Source organism: Oncorhynchus masou, chromosome 30 (genome assembly GCF_036934945.1).
Source record: "Oncorhynchus masou masou isolate Uvic2021 chromosome 30, UVic_Omas_1.1, whole genome shotgun sequence".
Lineage (NCBI taxonomy): Eukaryota > Metazoa > Chordata > Actinopteri > Salmoniformes > Salmonidae > Oncorhynchus > Oncorhynchus masou.
Window position 1 is genome coordinate 55,544,348 of NC_088241.1, and position 21,401 is coordinate 55,565,748.

The 21,401-nt window shown below is 46.2% G+C and overlaps 1 protein-coding gene and 1 pseudogene across 1 annotated transcript; one reads left to right on the forward strand and one right to left on the reverse strand.

Moving 5' to 3' along the window:
* The window catches only part of LOC135521669 (vascular endothelial growth factor receptor 1-like), a 137,164-nt pseudogene that overhangs the window by 19,534 nt on the left and 96,229 nt on the right, over positions 1–21,401 (reverse strand).
* Positions 1,154–20,863, forward strand: LOC135522830 (PAN2-PAN3 deadenylation complex subunit pan3-like). The gene is given in 20 exon segments (XM_064949455.1): positions 1,154–1,469; positions 1,601–1,938; positions 3,055–3,170; positions 3,621–3,696; positions 3,808–3,983; positions 5,686–5,830; positions 6,193–6,370; positions 6,372–6,423; positions 6,549–6,653; positions 6,901–6,958; positions 7,841–8,002; positions 8,122–8,238; positions 8,346–8,447; positions 10,425–10,590; positions 11,017–11,104; positions 12,629–12,768; positions 13,108–13,237; positions 15,373–15,437; positions 15,571–15,709; positions 17,516–20,863. Coding segments are annotated over 19 exon segments (2,490 nt in total). The 5' UTR covers positions 1,154–1,469; positions 1,601–1,607; the 3' UTR covers positions 17,660–20,863.

Here is a 21,401-nt window from a genome sequence, read left to right on the forward strand (position 1 = left end):
TGCATGGCTGTGTGCTGTCAGCAACTGGTGTGGCCGAAATAGCCGAATCCACTCATTTGAAAGGGGTGTCCACATACTTTTGTATATTTAGTGTATATTGTCACCCCAGACAGGTGCAGTGAAATGTGTAGTTTTACAGGGTAGTAGTACGGCAACAAATTAATGTTAAGTGGATCAAAACTGGATCAAATTAGGTTAAGTGGATCAAAACTGGATCAAATTAGGTTAAGTGCATATTGACAGACTTTTCACCTTGTCGGCTCAGGTATTCAAACCAGCAACCTTTCGGTTTCTGGCCCAACGCTGGGCTCCAGAGTGGCACAGCGGTCTAAGGCACTGCATCTCAGTGCTATAGGCATCGCTACAGACCATGGTTCGATTCCAGGCTGTATCACCACAGGCCGTGATTGGGAGGCCCATAGGGCAGCGCACAATTGGCCCAGTGTCGTCCTGGTTAGGGTTTGGCTGGGGTAGGCCATCACTGTAAATAAGAATAGGGTTTTAACTGACTTGCCTAGTTAAATAAAGGTTAAATAAAAAATGTATTAAAAAAACACTCTAACTGCCAGGCTACCTGGTGATGAACTAGAGCCAATAGGCCCTAATGTAATAACCACTTACTTATTATATAGCAATATTTCTAATAACCTAATAAAATGAAACCAAATGTATATAAAATATCCCACATATTTATTTAGTATGAAATATTCTCATATTCTCAAATTTTCATTGGATTGATAATAATATTATTGTAGGACCATAGGGATTTTACTTTACAGAAATGTCTTTATCAAGTGATTACGAGTAATCCAAGGACTGGTGAAATGTCAAAGGGAAAAGGAATACTGCGTAATGCCTGCTACAATGTAACAAACAGCCCTAAATGTTGGCTTGTAACAATGTGACATGACATCCAGCCTTTTCTGTGACATCAGTGATTTACTACATCACAGTGGTTTAATATCACACGTCACTTGCACTTTCATGACTGCATATTCTATACAACGATTGGGTATGGTGACAAACTAACATATTTCTGTATAGGAAATCGTTGTTTCTGTACACAGACAAAAAAACTGTCCCTCAGTCAAAGCCGCTCACATGTCACTGGGGCGTATTCATTACGCCGAACCTGTTGCTAACCGTTTCTTAAACGGAAGCAAACGGAACGAAACGGGACGGGACCTACCTGAATTTGTCTAATAGAAACGGTTGTTTTCGTTTCAAAAATGAAACGTTTTGCAACTGTTTGGACTAATGATTACACACTTTGCTTTGTAGCAAGCTACCCACAATGCAATGCTATGCTAGCTGGTTCTTAGCGGAGTAGCCAGAGACCAGAAAACAACAACAACAAGGGTGAACGAGGCTCAACAACAGGCTAGCTACTAGCTAGGCCAGCTACATGGGTAGCGACAAAAACGACCAGGATTTATCAAACGCAATGTCCTTATCATCTAGACGTATATGTGAGTGATGTAATTTTAGGTTTGGACGAATCATATTTTCTGTTGCATTTACATTAATCTAACCCAGCTCGAGAGCAAGCTAACTAGCAATCGACGTCTCTCTATGTTCGAATATTTTCCGGCGGCAGCAGCGGTGCCATGAACAGTGGACTCCCAGCTTCAGCTGCTCCGCTCGGGGGTGTCGGAATTCCCTGCGTCAAGGTGAAGTTCTGCCGATACTACGCAAAGGACAAGACTTGCTTTTATGGGGACGAGTGTCAGTTTTTGCACGAGGAACCGTCCATGGCAAACATGTCTCTTCACGGTGGAGGAAGCCCTGTCCCTTTATCCATGTCAGGAGGAGCCGTGACGGCAGCGGGGTATCCGCTTAGTGCACCCCCGGCCTGCCCGGTAGGGGTGCCGACCGTCACCAAAAAGAGCGACTCTCTTGGGTCTGCAGGCACGGCTCTGGATGGACAGCTGTTAACCAGTGAGTATGCTTGGTCTGGTTGCCCCCTGTTCGACACGACAGGGCCTAGCACATCCTCATCGGTGGTTGTTGGTTTTGGGGCGTGTAAGTGGCTTTGTTAAAATTGAGCCCGGGGATTCTTTGAGGCCCCTGCCCCCAAAACGTGTTTTTCAAGCTACACAATCAAGCATACCTAATTAAAGTGTCGGATCACTAAAGTTTTCATCCAGCGTCGACGCTTGAGCTCCTTCAAATAATGCATTTAGCTAACTGAGACAATTCAGTGTTTTGTATTTGACCGCTTCAAGACATGAGTGGGCAAATTCAGACAATCATTGGCTAACTTGTTAACTATCAAACTATGGCTAAACAACTTAGCCTAGCCATAATCAACTCTTGCAAAATCAAAGTTTGTGGCAAATTAACGTTTACACAACTCTTGCAATAGCTACGTTAACGCGCTAGTTAATGCATCTAACTAGTTAATGTGGAATAGTTTGGAAGCGAGATATTTTATCATTCTTGTCTTCATGCATGAGTAGGATGGCTAGCTAGCTTACATGCTAACCCAAAACAGCTGCTGCAGTGTTATGAAGTCCCTTTATTTAGTAGCTAGTTAGCATAATTAACTAGCAACATATTGCAACCACCACACAGCTGTATGCGATATCATTGAACTATGCACAATGACACGTTTGATTGCAACGTGGATATTATCATTTTGCACACAAGTTGACTAGCTAGCTGACTGGATATAGTTTAAGTGTTTACATCTTCTCAAGAAGCTTGCTGATTGGCTACTCATCTGTAACTGACCAGTCCTGCAAATGAAGACAGTCAACATTAGTTAAACGACTTTTGTGCATTACGTGCATTTTGCTTCACACAGCCATTTAATGAATGAGATTCTTGTTGACTCTTTAAGGGAGAAAGTGAGCTGTTCTTTAATTGAGATGTTTTCGACCAGCAACTGGCCAAACAATACATTAGGCTGATAGTCTGTTTGGCATCGCTTGTCTCAGTCTCCATAATGTTTTCCAAACATTGAATAGGACATTTACCAGGACCATCCAGATCTTGTGCCTGTGTAGTAGAAGGGATGTCTGATTCTGAACCCCTCATCCCTGTCCTCTGCAGTCCCTGGTATGGAGGGTGGGACTGATGCTAATCTGACCAACTCCTACTTCAGCAGCAGCTTCATCGGGGTCAACGGCTTCGGGAGCCCCGCAGAGTCTAAATACTCAATGATGCAGGTATGACCAGCCTCAGAATGAAACTATATAGTACTGACTGAACAGATGCACTCAAGTGTTCCGGTACCAGCTTTAGATCTACAGTAAATGGGGAAATATGGGTCAATTACTGAATGATAGTGCTAATGTGGAAAAGGTGTTCTTCTTGTATGTTAATCAGAAAGTCTGGTTCAGTACTGGTCCAAAGACAATTAATTGCGTAGGCCTAGGTACTTGTTTATTTCAATTGTGCATGTATGTAGGCTATTTAATCTGTAATTTGAACCAGATTTATACACCTAAGCAGAATTCCAAGACAATCAGCCAGTGATGCAGATACTAATGGGAATTATTTTGCTACAGACTAGTACCTTTTAAGAAAATCAGGGTTGTTTGCTTTGCTAGGATATGTTAGCTAACTAAGAGAGTACACTTTTAAGCATCTGTGTTTTGTTTGTGATTGTTTTGTAGAGAATGACCAGCAGCAGCAGCAGTTCTCCCAGTCTCCTTGATGATGGTGCAAAGAACTTTAGCCACAGCGCTCACGGTAAGAAGTTAGAACACTTTATGTATCAGATCATTGACACTAATAATTGTATAATTATAAATTAAGTAGTTTCTAACTCTTTGATTGGAACACCCATGACATCACTGACAGATCTATTCCATGGAACCCTGGCAGTTGGACCAGGTCAGAGTTGTGGGTCGATGGAAAACTCTCCGTGGACAACACAGTCTTCATTCCCTCTATGTCCTCTTCCTGATCCAGTTAGTTCTCCCATGTCCTCACTCTTCAGTGACTTTGGTGCTCTGAGCATATCACAAAGGAGAAAGGTAAGAGCACCACTACCCTGGGTCCTGGTGCGGTTATCAACCAAGGGTAATAGTTGGATTTTGAGGCGGTTATTGTGGGTTTTTTTAGGGCCTACTTTGGAAAATAGTTCAACCAAAACCCATCCGTGGTGGTTGGGTTGTGTGTTTTCTCTAGCTAATGTCATCCTGTCTCTGTTGGTTGTTTTATACACTCCCCTACGTATTTATTTGGACAGTGAAGCTAAAACTTTTAATTTGGCTCTGTACTCAAGCATTTTGGATTTGAGATCAAATGTTCTGAGGCAAGATTACAAAAAGTCACCTTTTTATTTGAGTGTGTTTTCATGCTTTGTTTATATTTAGAAATGGAGGTGTCATAGGTGTTTGGAGAAATTTCATTTATAGTGTATTCAATTTTGTCAAGTTTAGTATTTGTTCCCATATTCTTAGCACGCAATGACTACATCAAGCTTGTGACTCTTCAAACTTGTTGGATGCATTTGCAGTTTGTTTTGGTTATGTTTCGGATTATGTTGTGCCCAATATAAATTAATGCTAAATAATGTATTGTCATTTTGAAGTCACTTTTATTGTAAATAATAATAGAACGTTTCTGAACACTTCTACATTAATGTGGCTACCAATATTACAGATAATCATGAATGAATTGTGATTAATGATGAGTGAGAGAGGCATATCATATGCCCGCCAAAAATGCTAACCTCCCTTGTTATTGGTAATGGGGAGAGATGTTAGTATGTTTTGGGGGCATGATCTTTGTGCATCTGCAGCTTTCTCGCTCATCATTGTTCACGATTCATGGCAAAATCGATGCCATAACCAATTGCATTACCGCTAAACCCAGCTTTGATCGGTCTTAAATATCCCTAGTTGCATTCACTGAAATTGGCATATTTGTACAAAAAATGTTTAAGGACACACCTAAAATATTTCCATCTCTCCCACCTCAGCGCAAACCAGCTGATTTTTAGACTGGTAAATTGCTGAACCTGGTGCAATAGCTGGAAAATGCCAGTGCGCCAGATTTAACATGATGAAATTGCAAACTATCGTGCTTTGACAGTTCCGCCTCCTTACCGCCAGCTGAATATAGAGCCCTATAAGTGAATTTATCCAATTAATAGTGACACCTTCAAATGGAGGGAGTAGATGCTTTTATTTCTAAACGGTTAAACTGATGTGTATGAAAATACCCTCAAATAGAGTGACATTCTGTACTATCATCCATGGACGCAACTTTCACTGGGGACGTTCTGAAATGTTATTTTTGTCTCCCCGTGTTTTATTATTGAAATGTGATACAAAACGAGGCAATAGTGTGCTTTAGGACCATGCGGACACACGCCTCCGAGGGATTGGGCAGGCTGTTTGGAGCATTTATCTGACCGGATAAAAAAATGTATGATGTCCCCCCCACTTCGAAAACTAAAGTTGCACCCCTGATGTCTACTCATATGAAACATTTGCGCTCAAATCCGAAATGCTGGAGTATAGAGCCAAATAAACAATTTGAGCTTCACTGTCCAAATAAATACATAGAGAAATGTATGTTTTCCAGTATGCGATGAAGCCAAAGCTGCTTACAAGGAAACAAACATTATACTAATACAATCTCTGATGAAGCAGAACAACTTAATCTAATTTTAATATCATGCATCTCTCGCTCTTTCTCTCTCATGCTCCCTCTCGCTCGCTCTCCCAGGCTCCCAACCCTACAGCCAATGAGTTCATCCCTAAGGGGGTTCCCCGCATGGCCACTATGGTCCAGTCCAGTGTTCCAGCCTTCCCCTTGCCCCTCTTCCCCCACCCCAGCCTCAGCAGCTCCACCGCCGCTGCCCTAGCACCCGGTGAGCCATCCACTACAGAAACCACTTCATTCTCTGACTTAGAACCCACCAACCAAGGGGTTGTATTGCTTTCAGCCCTGCTCTCTTTTTGCACCATATCGTGGATATGTCAGGTTGAGTGAGTTTGTAGAGGTTCTCTAATGATGTTACTTCCCATTGTTCTCCTGGCAAACAGGTGAATGGACTCCATACAATGGAGATGCTCTAGAAAAAACCGCAGACAATGTATTATTCAAGTAAATCCCCAGCATGATGAATTCCACCATAGTCAGTCACCCGTTAGAACAATGATTGGAGCCACCCCAATGAACTCTGTACCTCTGCTTAACCAATGTCCTCTCTGGTATCCCCCCTCTCCACAGGGATGTCTCTTTCTGCAGGGTCCTCCCCCCTCCACTCCCCCAAAATCACCCCCCACACCTCCCCTGCCCCTCGCCGGCGCAGCCACACCCCCAACCCCAACAACCCCAATCCAGCTAACTACATGGTGCCCACCAGTGTGTCTGACCAGGGGGCCCACATCATCCAGAAGGAGACGGTGGGGGACCACCTACTTCTACACCGACAACACCCCCGCTCCCATGGCCGGGATGGTACGTTCCATTTAGTTGCCTTTACTGACGGCATTGAAAATAAATTCCTCATTATCATCAGTGGACTGTCAGTTATGATTTCTCCATCAATAGGAAGTACAGTCGTTAAATGTGTTTTTGTGCAGGTGTTTCCTACCTACCACATCTACCCCCCCACTGCTCCCCACGTGGCCTACATGCAGCCCAAAGCCAACGCGCCGTCCTTCTTCATGGCTGATGAACTCCGACAGGTACCCCCCCCCCCGTCTCTAATTTGTCAGTATCCTTCTCTCTCTCTCTCTTCACCCCCTGGTTCTTTCCTGTCTGAAACCAACTTTCTGTTTCCCTTTTGGTCCCTTCTCTTTTTTGCCCTGTCTCCATGCTTGACTCTTTCTCTCTCATCTACCTGGTTCTGTTTGTCTGGCTCTGTTCTAATCCTCCAATCATACTGTGATGTCAGTGTTGATCTCTGATGTCATTTCCTATGGTTCCCTGTAGGAGCTGATAAACAGACATCTAATCACCATGGCTCAGATCGACCAGTCAGAGAACACCGGTAAAGCATTCCTTCCCTGATTGGCCAAATAGAGGTAGTGGAGGGGCTATTATTGGAGTTGTGGTCACTGTGGACAGTTGATACGGGTTCTGACGTTGTGGTCATTGTTGGACAGTTGAAATGTGTTCTGACGGTATGGTTGTGTAGCTTCTGTTGCGGTCGATGTAGAGTTTCCTTGCTGGCTGAAAGTGAGACTCCCAACTGAGTCGTGTCTCTGTCTGTAGGATTACACACACACACACACACACACACACAGTCACACTGGTTGGTTTATAGAACATTGTCAAGTTGTTCAACTATCAAAACTTAAGATGAAGATGAGTGTCAACTGATGTATTTGATGTAGACATTGTGTGTTGGTGTATATACGCTGTGTACACCCCCCTTTGCCCTCAGAACAGCCTTAATTTGTCAGGGCAGGGACTCTACAAGGTATCAAGCGTTCCACAGGGATGCTGACCCATGTTGACTCATTGCTTCCCACAGTTGTGTCAAGTTGGCTGGATGTCCTTCGGGTGGTGGACCATTCTTGATACACTTGGGAAACTTGAGCATGAAAAACCCAGCAGCGTTGCAGTTCTTGACACACTCAAACCGGTGCCAGGCACCTAGTACCATACCCTGTTCAATGGCACTTAAATCTTTTGTCTTGTCCATTCACCCTCTGAATGACACACATACACAATCCATGTTTCAATTGTCTCAAGGCTTAAAACTCCTTATTTAACCTGTCCTCCCCTTCATCTACACTTGTTAAAACAAGTGACATCAATAAGGGATGATAGGTTTCAGCTGATCAGTCTGTCAAGGAAAGAGCAGGTGTTTGTAATGTTTTGTCCACTCTGTGTACATGTGTTCTCATGATGTGTATCCCTGTCCCAGGTGTTCCATCTGAGGTGGATAGCTACCACAGCCTGTTTCCCCTGGAGCCTGTTCCCCCTCCCAACCGCCTGCAGAAAACCAGCAACTTCAGCTACATCACTTCCTGCTACAAGGCCGTCAACAGCAAGGACGACCTGCCTTACTGCCTGAGGAGGGTACATGGTGAGACCACACACACTTTGCCTTCATGTCCTTGGGATTTTAAATGATCAGCCTTGATTGAAAATAAAAGGATTCTTGAGTGGTCATGTTCTCTAAATGTCTTTCCTGTGTGTTACCAGGTTTCAGGCTGGTGAACACCAAGTGTATGATGCTGGTGGACATGTGGAAGAAGATCCAGCACTCCAACTCTGTTACCCTGAGGGAGGTCTTCACCACCAAGGCCTTTGGAGACCACTGTGAGTTGTGTGTGTGGGTGGGGGTCTCTAAGTGTGTTTCCATTGGTTTTTGTTTCAGTGTATGTCTGATTCATAACCCCCACACTAACCTCCTGTTTCTCTCTCAGCGTTGGTGTTTTCCTATGACTTCCATGCTGGGGCAGAGACCATGTTTAGCAGGCACTTCAACGACCCCACTGCCGACTCTTACTTCACCAAGAGGAAGTGGGGTGAGTCTTTTTCCACCTCTTTCATATTGACCCCAACGTACCCCCTCCACCGCTCTCATATTGACCCCAACGTACCCCCTCCACCGCTCTCATATTGACCCCAACGTACCCCCTCCACCGCTCTCATATTGACCCCAACGTACCCCCTCCACCGCTCTCATATTGACCCCAACGTACCCCCTCCACCGCTCTCATATTGACCCCAATGTACCCCCTCCACCGCTCTCATACTGACCCCAACGTACCCCCTCTACCCCTCTCATATTGACCCCAACGTACCCCCTCTACCCCTCTCATATTGACCCCAACGTACCCCCTCCACCCCTCTCATACTGACCCCAACGTACCCCCTCCACCGCTCTCATACTGACCCCAACGTCCCCCCTCCACCGCTCTCATACTTACCCAAACGTCCCCCCTCCACCGCTCTCATACTGACCCCAACGTCCCCCTCCCCCTCTCATACTGACCCCAACGTCCCCCTCCACCCTCTCATACTGACCCCAACGTCCCCCCTCCACCGCTCTCATACTGACCCCAATGTTCCCCCTCTCACACCGACCCCAACGTCCCCCCTCCACCGCTCTCATACTGACCCCAACGTACCCCCTCCACCGCTCTCATATTGACCCCAACGTACCCCCTCCACCGCTCTCATATTGACCCCAACGTACCCCCTCCACCTCTCTCATACTGACCCCAACGTACCCCCTCCACCGCTCTCATACTGACCCCAACGTACCCCCTCCACCGCTCTCATACTGACCCCAACGTACCCCCTCCACCGCTCTCATACTGACCCCAACGTACCCCCTCCACCTCTCTCATACTGACCCCAACGTACCCCCTCCACCTCTCTCATACTGACCCCAACGTACCCCCTCCACCGTTCTCATATTGACCCCAACGTACCCCCTCCACCTCTCTCATACTGACCCCAACGTACCCCCTCCACCTCTCTCATACTGACCCCAACGTACCCCCTCCACCGCTCTCATACTGACCCCAACGTACCCCCTCCACCGCTCTCATACTGACCCCAACGTACCCCCTCCACCTCTCTCATACTGACCCCAATGTACCCCCTCCACCGCTCTCATACTGACCCCAACGTCCCCCCTCCACCTCTCTCATACTGACCCCAGTAAGGTGACCGGTGCTAGCGGTGTCTCTGTGAGGTGACCGGTGCTAGCGGTGTCTCTGTGAGGTGACCGGTGCTAGCGGTGTCTCTGTGAGGTGACCGGTGCTAGCGGTGTCTCTGTGAGGTGACCGGTGCTAGCGGTGTCTCTGTGAGGTGACCGGTGCTAGCGGTGTCTCTGTGAGGTGACCGGTGCTAGCGGTGTCTCTGTGAGGTGACCGGTGCTAGCGGTGTCTCTGTGAGTGTGGTAAAGGGGTGGATGTTGTGGTGCCAGCACTGACAGTTGCTGGTCTGTGTGATAGTAGGGATGTTGTGTGTGTGTGTGTGTGTTGCTGGTGTGCTCATGCTGTAGTTGGGGTGGGTGGGGGAAGCTGTGGCTGAAACTGATCCTGAGACAGGTGCTATAGCTACTAGGCAGGCCCAGAGGAAGCAGAGCCTCTCTGACCACCATTGTAATTACTACTCTATATCACACTAACACCTCTCTCAAGTGTGCATTGTGTGTGTGTTGTATGTCTGTGACTACATGTCTTGACATTTGGTTCCCAAGTGGTGCAGCGGTCTAATGCACTTCATCTTAGTGCTTGAGGCGTCACTACAGACACCCTGGTTCGAATCCAAGCTGTATCACAGCTGGCCGTGATTGGGAGTCCCATAGGGTGGTGCACAATTGATCCAGCATTGTATGCGTTTGTACGGTGTAGGCTGTCATTGTAAATAAGAATTTGTTCTTCTGACTTGTCTAGTTAAATAAACAAAACTGGCCTAGGAAGTCTATCCTTTTTATTTGAGAAGCCTCTATGTGTTTCTAATCGTGTGAGTCTGGTGCCCCCCTGTAGGACAGCACGAGCCCCCACCACCCCGGCAGCATGCTGGTCTGCTTCCTGAGTCTCTGATCTGGGCCTACATCGTCCAGCTGAGCTCAGCTCTCAGAACCATCCACACTGCTGGCCTGGCCTGCAGGGTCATGGACCCCAGCAAGATCCTCATCACCGGCAAGACCAGGTAGACACACACACACACACCTTGCAGGCGCACATAATAGTGACCAAGGTTATGGATCCCAGCAAGGTCCATGTTTTCTGACACCAGGTAGAGACACAGATTTTTAATGTGACGCAGTGTGGTCAGAAACTGATCGCTACCTCGAACCAGTTCAATGTTGCAGCTGCTGTCACTGTGTTAGTCCTAAATTCCCACCATTTTTGCATTGCTTGATTGTGGGCAAGCTACGTAAAGTTCCCTGCTAGGGAACTGTGTATAAACCATTGTGTCTGCAGCCCCCTGATGCTTATCTGGTGGCCTATTTCCTGTAGAGGAACAGTGAAAGCAGAAGCTCTGTATTAGTCCTGGCTTCCTTTTTTCAGACTGCAGGCACACACACACACACACACACACACACACAGCTCACCATGCCGTTTGTCCCTGCAGGTTACGGGTGAACTGTGTAGGGGTGTTTGATGTCTTAACGTTTGACAACAGTCAGACCAACCATGTGACCCTCATGCCACAGTACCAGGTACAGTAACCTCCCCCTCTGTCAGTCTGGCAGAACATAGCCTAGTTCTGATTCAGATGGACACATGGTTCTGTTCTGTACCCTGTTCGTGTGTGTGTGTCAACTTTCCTTCCTGGTATTCCCATTCAAACTGGAAATGTGTATTTTGTCAAGTACTTTAGAGGCCACGTTGTATCAGCCATTTTGTTAGCCACGGTTTCTATTTTAGCATCTGCCACTGCCACACAGCTTGTTTGGAGATCAAAATGTGAGATTGAGATTGGACATTGTCTACACTAGCTGCGGCAAGAGGTTGCGTGTAGCCTGTACATGATAGTAAGCAATTCAATGTATAGATGCCATGCAGGTAAGTGATGACTTCAGTTGAGTGAATATGGTGGACTGCTAGTGTAGTGGTGACTGGTGTTGAGTGAATATGGTAGACTGCTAGTGGAGTGGTGACTGGTGTTGAGTGAATATGGTAGACTGCTAGTGGAGTGGTGACTGGTGTTATGTGAATATGGTAGACTGCTAGTGGAGTGGTGACTGGTGTTGAGTGAATATGGTAGACTGCTAGTGGAGTGGTGACTGGTGTTATGTGAATATGGTAGACTGCTAGTGGAGTGGTGACTGGTGTTGAGTGAATATGGTAGACTGCTAGTGGAGTGGTGAGTGGAGTGAATATGGTAGACTAGTGGAGTGGTGACTGGTGTTATGTGAATATGGTAGACTGCTAGTGGAGTGGTGACTGGTGTTATGTGAATATGGTAGACTGCTAGTGGAGTGGTGACTGGTGTTATGTGAATATGGTAGACTGCTAGTGGAGTGGTGACTGGTGTTATGTGAATATGGTAGACTGCTAGTGGAGTGGTGACTGGTGTTGTTATGTGAATATGGTAGACTGCTAGTGGAGTGGTGACTGGTGTTATGTGAATATGGTAGACTGCTAGTGGACTGTTAGTGGAGTGGTGACTGGTGTTATGTGAATATGGTAGACTGTTAGTGGAGTGGTGACTGGTGTTATGTGAATATGGTAGACTGTTAGTGGAGTGGTGACTGGGACGGTACCAGTATTCTTTCGATGACAAAAATGTAAACATGAAGCAGACCTCACTCATTGTCCCTTTAATAACCTGCTGTATGTAACATATTGTGCTGTAGTTTAGAAAATAAATACATGTGACTCTGCATGACAACATAATGATGTTTGTTTCCAACATTAGGGCTGTTCTCCTAAAGAGGTTAAATCAGCTTTGTTTCCTTACCACAATACTAACTCATATCGCGATACTGGTATTGTCCCGGACATAGTTTCATGTATGAATGAAGCCAGAGTTGATATGTCACTACCTGTCATTTTATTTAAAAAATGTATGGGAAGGAGCTTGGTTGGGAAATCTCAGGATACCAGGATCCAGTTTTAAATCCTAGTGTGTGTCTGTTATACTTGGCTTAATGAGATGTTGACCTGATATTCTTTGAAATGGTTGAGTTGGCCCCTCCCTGTAGTGTGTTTTTGTTAACCCGTTTCTCGTGTGTGTGTAGCAAGCGGACCTGATATCCCTGGGCAAGGTGGTGTTGGCCCTGGCCTGTAACTCTCTGGCTGGCATTCAGAGAGAGAACCTGCAGAAGGCCATGGAGCTAGTGTCAATCAACTACTCATCAGACCTCAAGAACCTCATCCTGTAAGACACCCACAGACAGAACCTGCACAAGGCTATGAAGCTGGTGTTAATCAACTGCTCAGGCATCTGCAGCAAACACTCACGTATGGCACCACATGTCCAACTCCAGTCCTCAAGGGCCGAGTGTCTGCAGGTTTTCACTCTTCCTTTCCACTTGATTGATGAATTAAAGGTCACTACTGAGTAAGGAAGTCCCCTCACCTGTTTTTTTGATCTTAATTGGGCACCAATTGAAAGACGAGAACAAGAGCCTCAGACGTGACCCTCCAGGAATTGAGTTTGACGACGCTCCTGCGTTGTTAGTTTGGACTGACTGAAATAATGCTGTCTGTGTTGTAGGTATCTGCTGACAGAGCAGTCAAGGCTGCGAAGCGTCAATGACATCATGCCTATGATCGGAGCTCGCTTCTACACACAGCTGGACGCATCACAGATGAGGAATGATGTCATCGAGGAGGACCTTGCCAAGGTACACACACTGTTGGGTCATGGAGTTCGACAGTAGCTAAGTTTTCATCCAATTGGAGACAGATTTTCATGTGAATATTCTCAAATCTGCATACACACAATATGCTAATTTTCCCACCAGAGATGCTTCCATCAAATTGACTTGTTGATGATAAAAGGCTGTGTGTGAGGACTTATTTCAAATAACTTTTGCACTTAAATTCTTGCAAGTTAAATGGATTTCCATCTCATTTTCTACTTTACAGATGGGTTTTGTCATAAATGTTGCATTTATATAGCAAATGTGCCCACTCTGGTGTTGGTATGTGTGCTCTAGCCAACAGCTGGCAGATAGAGTGATGGTAGACTACCTACATGATGAGATTGTTATGGACAAAAGAGTATTATTCTGTGAAATGGCAGCCAAGCATCGATCATCATGCCACCAGAGTAGGACCCTGGATATTTATTGGGAAGGAGCATCAAGCCTTCCCCACCCTGTGAAGTTAATCAGAAGTTAATCTGTAACCAAATAAACGGAATGGTTTTCTGAGTTGTAGTGAGAGGGCCACACACCATGTCATCGTGTGACTCCAAGTTGACTTCGATGTGATGGTTAGTTATTATAGCAATATTTGCTCATAAAGGCAATTCCCCTGCCATTTCTTGCATCATTAATTTGACTGACGTAGAGATCCCACCTTGTCAAGTATATTTAGTATTGTCGACATGTTCTGTTTCCATCAGGCCTGTCGTGACACTCTTTTTCCCCGTCATGTACTTTACACTTTACTCACATACGCATCAAAAGGCTGTGTGTGTTTGTGACCCCTGCTCTGTAGAAGGCGTGGTGAAGGGAAGGTGGCGAGGGTGAGGAAGGAGAGGGGTGTGGAGATACAGGGTGTGGAGATGCAGGGTGTGGGTTGTGGTCCCTCTGTCCACTCTACAGCTTCTGCTTTCCTCTTCTGTCCTGCCCCCCCTTCCGTTTTGTTTTGGTGCTTGTATCAGGAAAGAGAGGAGTGAGTATGTCCTGTGTGAGCGGTTCTGCTGCCATCTTTAGCATTAAACAGGAAATGCCACCTTTCAGTCTATGAGTTGTGTATGTGCGAGAGTCATGTTACTCCCTTGGTGTGGGGTTCCTGTTCAGATGGGTTTCTGGTAGTATTTTTATCCACATTAACCTTCGTGCTTTTACACGTACTTCTCCTTCCTTACATACAACACAGATAAGCACCACTGTGTCAAATTGTGTTACCAACAGGAAATGTGTGTGTGTGTGTGTGTGTGTTCATGCTCTCTGTGGGTTTGCATTGATGGTGACTTACTTAAAGGAACAATCTGCAGTTCAAAATATAAAAAAGTGCCCCCCCCCTCTCTCTGTTTTGGAAAGTAGTTGAAGGATAGGACTGGAGAAATGTAACCACTCTCAAATTCATAGATTTAGCTATGGATGCAAGGACTGACTGTCCGTGAGATCACAAATACTATAATACTATTTAGCAGACACTTTAGCCAAAGTGACTTAGTCATGTATGCATACATTTTACATATGGGTGGTCCCAGGAATCGAACCCACTATCCTGGTGTTACAAATGCCATGCTCTACCAACTGAGCCATAAAGATTTGATCAAAATATTGAGGCTATATTTATACTTTATATTCTTCAAGAATCAATGGGTATATACCGTTTCATTTAAAAGTCCAAAAATGTATTGCAGATGGCCTGTTTAACTCCAGTAAAGTAATATACACTGAGTGTACAAAACATTAGGAACACCTGCTCTTTCCATGACAGACTGACCAGGTGAATCCAGGTGAAAGCTACGACCCCTTATTGAGGTCACTTGTTAAATCCACTTCAATCAGTGTAGAGGAAGGGGAGGAGATGGGTTAAAGACAGACTTTTAGGCCTTGGATTATGCCCTTGACAACTTGAGGTTGTTTTGAAGTCAAAAAGGGAGGGTGCATCTGGATATTAGGAATGTTTTGTACTCGGTGTATAAATAATATTACCACCTACAGTTCACACAGACAAACACCTCTTCTAGTTGAAAATAATACATTTTGGACTTAACATCAATGGTTCATTTGACCCGTTGTGTTGTGGTTCTAGGAGTATGATATTTGCGAATCAAGTTGTTTTATATCTGTTGTAGGAGGTCCAGAATGGTCGTCTCTTCCGTCTGTTGGCTAAACTGGGCACCATCAATGAGAGGCCAGAGTAAGTACTGTATCACTCTGAAGTAAATGTTTCACATTGACCAATTGACTCTCCCTTCATTTCACACTTCTACAAGCTCTTTTCACTTGTTGGTGTCTAACTTTTTGTCTGTCTGTGTGTCTCTGTGTGCCAGGTTTCAGAAGGACCGTACGTGGTCGGAAACGGGGGACCGGTACCTGCTGAAACTGTTCAGAGACCACCTGTTCCACCAGGTGACGGAGTCTGGGACCCCCTGGATAGACCTCAGCCACATCGTCTCCTGCCTCAACAAAGTATGTCTGCCTCCTCCTGCTTCTCTTCCTGTATTTCTCTCTTTCTCCCTCGCTCTTTCTGCCTCTCTCTTCTCTGGGTCGTTCTCACCCTTCTTTCTGTCTTTTACTCAGTGCTCTTTCTCGTCACCCATCCCTCATCTCTTTTGCTCATTCTCTTCACTCATTTCCCTTTCATTCCCTTCTCCCTTGTGCCTTCCTCTGCACTCACTCATACTCCACCAACCGTCCCTACTCTCCACTCACACACTCACCCCCCCTCTCTACTCATCCCCCTTCTCTCCACTCACCCTCCTTCTTCTGCACTCACTCTCCACTCACTCACGCTCCTCTCACTCACCCTCCCTCTTCTGCACTCACTCACCCTCTCTTCCTCCTCTCACCCTCTCTTCCTCCTCTCACCCTCCCTCACTCACCCTCTCTTCCTCCTCTCACCCTCCCTCACCCTCTCTTCTTCCTCCTCTCACCCTCCCTCACTCTCCACTCACTCATCCTCTGTCCTCTCCACTCACCCTCTGTCCTCTCCTCACTGTCCACTCACCCTCTTCTCCACTCACCCTCACTCCTCTTCACTCACTCTCCTCTCACCCTCCCTCCTCACTCCTCTTCACTCACTCTCCTCTCACCCTCCCCCACTCCACACACTCTTACATTTCTCCTCACTCTCCACTCACCCTCCGTCCTCTCTTCACTCTCCACTCACCCTCTTCTCCTCACTTTCCACTCACTCACAGTCTTCTCCTCACTCCACTCACCCTCCCTCCTCTGTTCTCACCCTCTTCTCCACTCACCTCCCCCACTCCACACACTCTTCTCCTCAGTCTCCACTCACTCACCGTCTTCTCCACTCACTCTCCACTCACCCCCTTCTCTCCACTCACCCCCCTTCTCTCCACTCACCCCCTTCTCTCCACTCACCCCCCTTCTCTCCACTCACCCCCCTTCTCTCCACTCACCCCCCTTCTCTCCACTCACCCTCCCTCCTCTGCACTCACTCTCCACTCAGCCATTCTCTCTCCTCACTCATCCTTACTCTCTCCACACTCCTCTCAACTCACCCTCCCTCCGCCTTCTCTCCTTCCGCTTCACCCACCCTCTCTCCTCACTCTCAACTCACCCTCTTCTCCTCTCCACTCACCCTCTGATTTCCCTCACCCTCTTCTCACTCTCCACTCCTCACCCTCTTCTCCTCTCCACTCACCCTCTTCTCCTCTCCTCACTTTCCACCATCCTCTCATCACTCACCCTCCTCTCCATCCTCATCCCTCTTTTCCACTCACCCTCTTCTCCTCACCCACTTCTCGTCACCCTCCTCTCCCACACTTCTCCTCACCACTCACCCACTTGTTCTCCTCTTCTCCTCTCCCTCCAATTTCCCTCCCTCTGCTTCAATCACTCACACACTCCCCACTCACCCACTTCTCCTCTCCACTCACCCTCCTCTCCCGTCTCTCTGTGTAGCTGGACTACCAGTCTAGCAGTACTTATCGCTCTCTGTCTCCCGTCTCTCTGTGTAGCTGGAGTACTTATCTTGCTCGTCTCTCTGTGTAGCTGGACTAGCAGTCTAGCAGTACTTATCTGTCTCTGGTCTCTCTGTAGCTGGACTGGCAGTACTTATCACACTCTCTCTCTCCTTTCTTTCTGTGTAGCTGGACTACCAGTGTAGCAGTACTTATCTCTCTGTGTCTCTGGTCTCTGTTTAGCTGGATTAGTGGTCTAGCAGTGCTTATTTCTCTCTCTTGTCTCTCTGTGTAGCTGGACAACCAGTCTAGCAGTACTTATCTCTCTCTCTCCCGTCTCTCTGTGTAGCTGGACGCGGGCGTGCCTGAGAAGATAAACCTGGTATCTCGTGATGAGAAGAGTGTTCTGGTGGTGACCTACTCAGACCTGAAGCGCTGCTTCGACAGTACCTTCCAGGAGTTGCAGCAGGCGGCTGCCACTGGCCCCCTGTAGCGCCCCTGCCACCCCCCACACACAGGCAGCGGGGTGGGACTGCCTGAACCCTGAACCTGAAAGCACATTATTGCACTACATCGGAGGACCAGGCTCATAGTGATGACATCATCAGAGGGGGCGGGACTTGCTGGAACAGTCACATACACTGTCTTAGCAACCAGGATAATTTTTGTTGTTTTCCTAAAAACCCAGCAGCTGCCACTACAAATAGTGGACAGAAACGGAAGCTGTGACGATGACAACAAGGATGATGAACACTGCATTATTTTATTTTAGAACTGGGGAACAAAACGGATACTAAAAAAATAAACCAACCACATGGTATTGACCTTTTTCCTGCTCTTTTTCTGTGGAGGATTCACTATTGGACTTTTAATGAATGTGTGAGTGGCCTACAAGATGCACCTCCAGACAGAGCTGAAGTCAGACACACACCGACACAGACTGAGAACTGAATATAAATCAGGCTTTCTACTGCGTGTCTCTGCTGGAGACCACATCCCTTCATACCAACACATTAAGAGACGGGACAGACCACTGGATGCTTTCTAAGGGGGTGGTCAAAGAACCCATTCATGAAATGGGCCAGTCCAAGTCAACCTTAGTTGTCGGTTCCCACTCAGAAAGGACAACCCACTGAGTTTTGGAGTAGGCTGTGGGTTGGAATGGGGACTCTGTTGAAGCAGACCATTGAGGAGTGTGTTGTGTTTGTTAGAGCAGAGTCAGGCAGGCCAGGCAGCCCCTCCTTTATTGCTCAATGATGGACACTATTGTGGAAAATGTTGTGACACAAATTATGAACTCGGGGGATGGAACTGTTTTGTCAGCTCTGGGGTAGAACCCATGGATTGGGCATAACTAGAGAATGGAGCCAGTTCTGCCTCAATTATTTTCTTTGCTGCCTCCCTCTTTCTCCCTCTCCCGAAGGGTCCCTCCCTCCCTCTTTCTCCCTCTCCCGAAGGGTCCCTCCCTCCGTCTTTCTCCCTCTCCTGAAGGGTCCCTCCCTCCCTCCCTCTTTCTCCCTCTCCTGAAGGGTCCCTCCCTCCGTCTTTCTCCCTCTCCTGAAGGGTCCCTGGTGACCTCTTAATTTGAGAATACGTTATGCTTTTTGTGATGATTCTTTCTAGCTGGTTCTTCTCACTTTACTCTGCTGTTGTGCAGTGATGCATGATGGGACATGGAAGGGACAGTCTTTCTGCCTCAACAAAAATGTTTTTCTGTGGACCAATTTGGGGGGGGGGCAAGGAACGGGGCGATGGGGCGAAGTGGATTGTAGGAAGGGGTTTTGAATCATTTTAAGAAAATGTATTTTTTTTATTTGACCTTTTAAGATCATGTGACACAAAACGTGCTGGAGACACCGAGCAGCGATGACCAGGAGTCACCTTTGACCCCTTCCGGAGGTCCCCTGGGTTTTTCCCCCTGAAGTGTGCTCTCATTCACACCCTCTCATGGCTTTAAAAATAATGGATTGGCATAAGAGATATGATGGAAACTCCAAACCATGCTTCTACCAATCCAATGCCTTTCAATTCATAATGGGTAGTGAAGGAGTGTACATCAGGGAGAAGGATAGAGAATTGGTAAGGGGGGTGGGATGGCTGTTGCACTCAGAAGCAAGGATCTATTCAGAAGGGTGAACCATTCAAAGTGTTTTAGAAATGTATTATATAGATCATACCAAGACTTCTAGTCACATGAGAAGGTCTATTCTATACATCACAGGTCTATGTGCAACATTCAACCCTATTGAATAGACCCTCTGGATGGTTTGGAATTCTCTCAGGACAATGGACAGCTGCAGGGGCCCAATGACTGAATGTGTTTGGCCGTCATTGGTCGCCCTTTATCCAGTCAGATCGGTGTGGGCGGGACTCTAAAGTGCGGGTGGGGGTGAGGGGATGGATGCTCCTAAGCACAGATCTAGCATCAGTTTACCGTAGTCCAGTCTTACCTGAACTACTAAGGGGATGACAACATATCTGACCCTATGTCAGTTGTTAGGGGCATCTTCTACCTACTCCATGAGGTGAGCTGTGAGTTGGCTATGTTAGAATCATGTACTGTTTCCTGTTTTTAGTGACATGATCAAGACCGAAAGCACATTTGGTGAATGTGGTGCTTAGACCCCTATCTTTAAACCAATCTCTTCCACACACCCATACCAACACAGCCATCACTATCCACACATGTCAACGTTTATCATATCACCATCATGACACACACTCCAGTAGTACTAGCGTTAGTGATGCGCGGGTCAGCTGTTTGTTCACCCGCACCCCCAACAACCCGACTATATGTGATAGTGGAAATCTGAGGGCTGCATCCAATCCTAACCCGCTAATATAGAAAATGCTCTGTTCCTTTTCTCTTGAACATTTATTGAACAATGATGTTTTTCTTCAACATTTCATCAATTTGACTATTTTGGCCTATTCAACAGTAGCCTGATGTTTTGCTGAAACAATAGCCTAAATTGACACCTTTTGCGAAACAAAATGTGAAACAATAAATGGATATATTTTAGGCCGACTGCCTGTGGGCTAATAGCCTCTACCAGCATATGAATTAAATAAAACATCTAATGAAGTGTGTGTGTGGGGTGTGGGGTGTGTGTGTGTGTGTGTGTGTGTATATATTTCTTTTTACTATTTTCTATGGCTTAGAAAATAAATACACTATTACACAAAATAAAGTTTAGAAACCCAAAGTAGCCACTGTCCAGTTGATACTATAACGGCCTACTTTTGTCGTTCTTTTGCAGCACTGTTGGGAAATAAAATAGCGCCCTCTGTGCTAGGTTAGTTGGCACGCGGAGCCTGCAGTTAGGCCCTGAAGCTTAGGTTTACACACTCATTTTTCTAATTAAAGAAAAACCTCAATGTAGCCTATAGATATGAGTTACTCAATTAAACATGTTTTTCCCCCCTCACTTTATTCCACCTGCCACCCTTCATCCACACACTATTTCAGGACCCTAAAACCCTTGCCCTGCAGATATAACCGTGGGGACTGTGGGTTATGAGTCAACCCGTGCATCACTAACTATTGCTGCCTCTCTCCCACACACACACACACCTCTCTCCCCCCACACACACCTCCATCACCATCTTAGTATGTTTTATGCCCCTCTTGTGTTTGACTAAAATGTTGTAATATTTGTGTGTACAGCAGTATTTTAATAAAGAATACCAAAACATAGTGTGTTTGTCTTCTAGGTTCATGCTGGTGAGAAAATAGGATGGTGTTGTCAGTCAGTTTGCTAAGTGTGGTATCTCTCTTCTTTACTTAAACATTTGAAATGTGTTTTGACTACATGCACGTGTCAGTTAGCCACTGAGTTCTTTGCACTATCATGTTATATAGAACTTCTAAACCATAGCTCTGCATAGATTGGAATGGTTGGACATTCAGCACCAGTCAAAGTCTGGACACTTTACTCATTCAAGAATTTATATTCTTTTTACTATTTTCTACATTGTAACCCCAAAAAGTGTTAAATCAAAATATTTTAGATTATTCAAAGTAGCCACCCTTTTCCTTGATATGACAGCTTTGCACACTTGGTATTCTCTCGACCAGCTTCACCTGGAATGCTTTTCCAACAGTCTTGAAGGAGTTCCCACATATGCTGAGAACTTGTTGGCTGTTTTTCCTTCACTCTGCAGTCCAACTCATCCCAAACCATCTCAATGGGGTTGAGTGTGTGTGATTGTGGAGGCCAGGTCATCTGATGCAG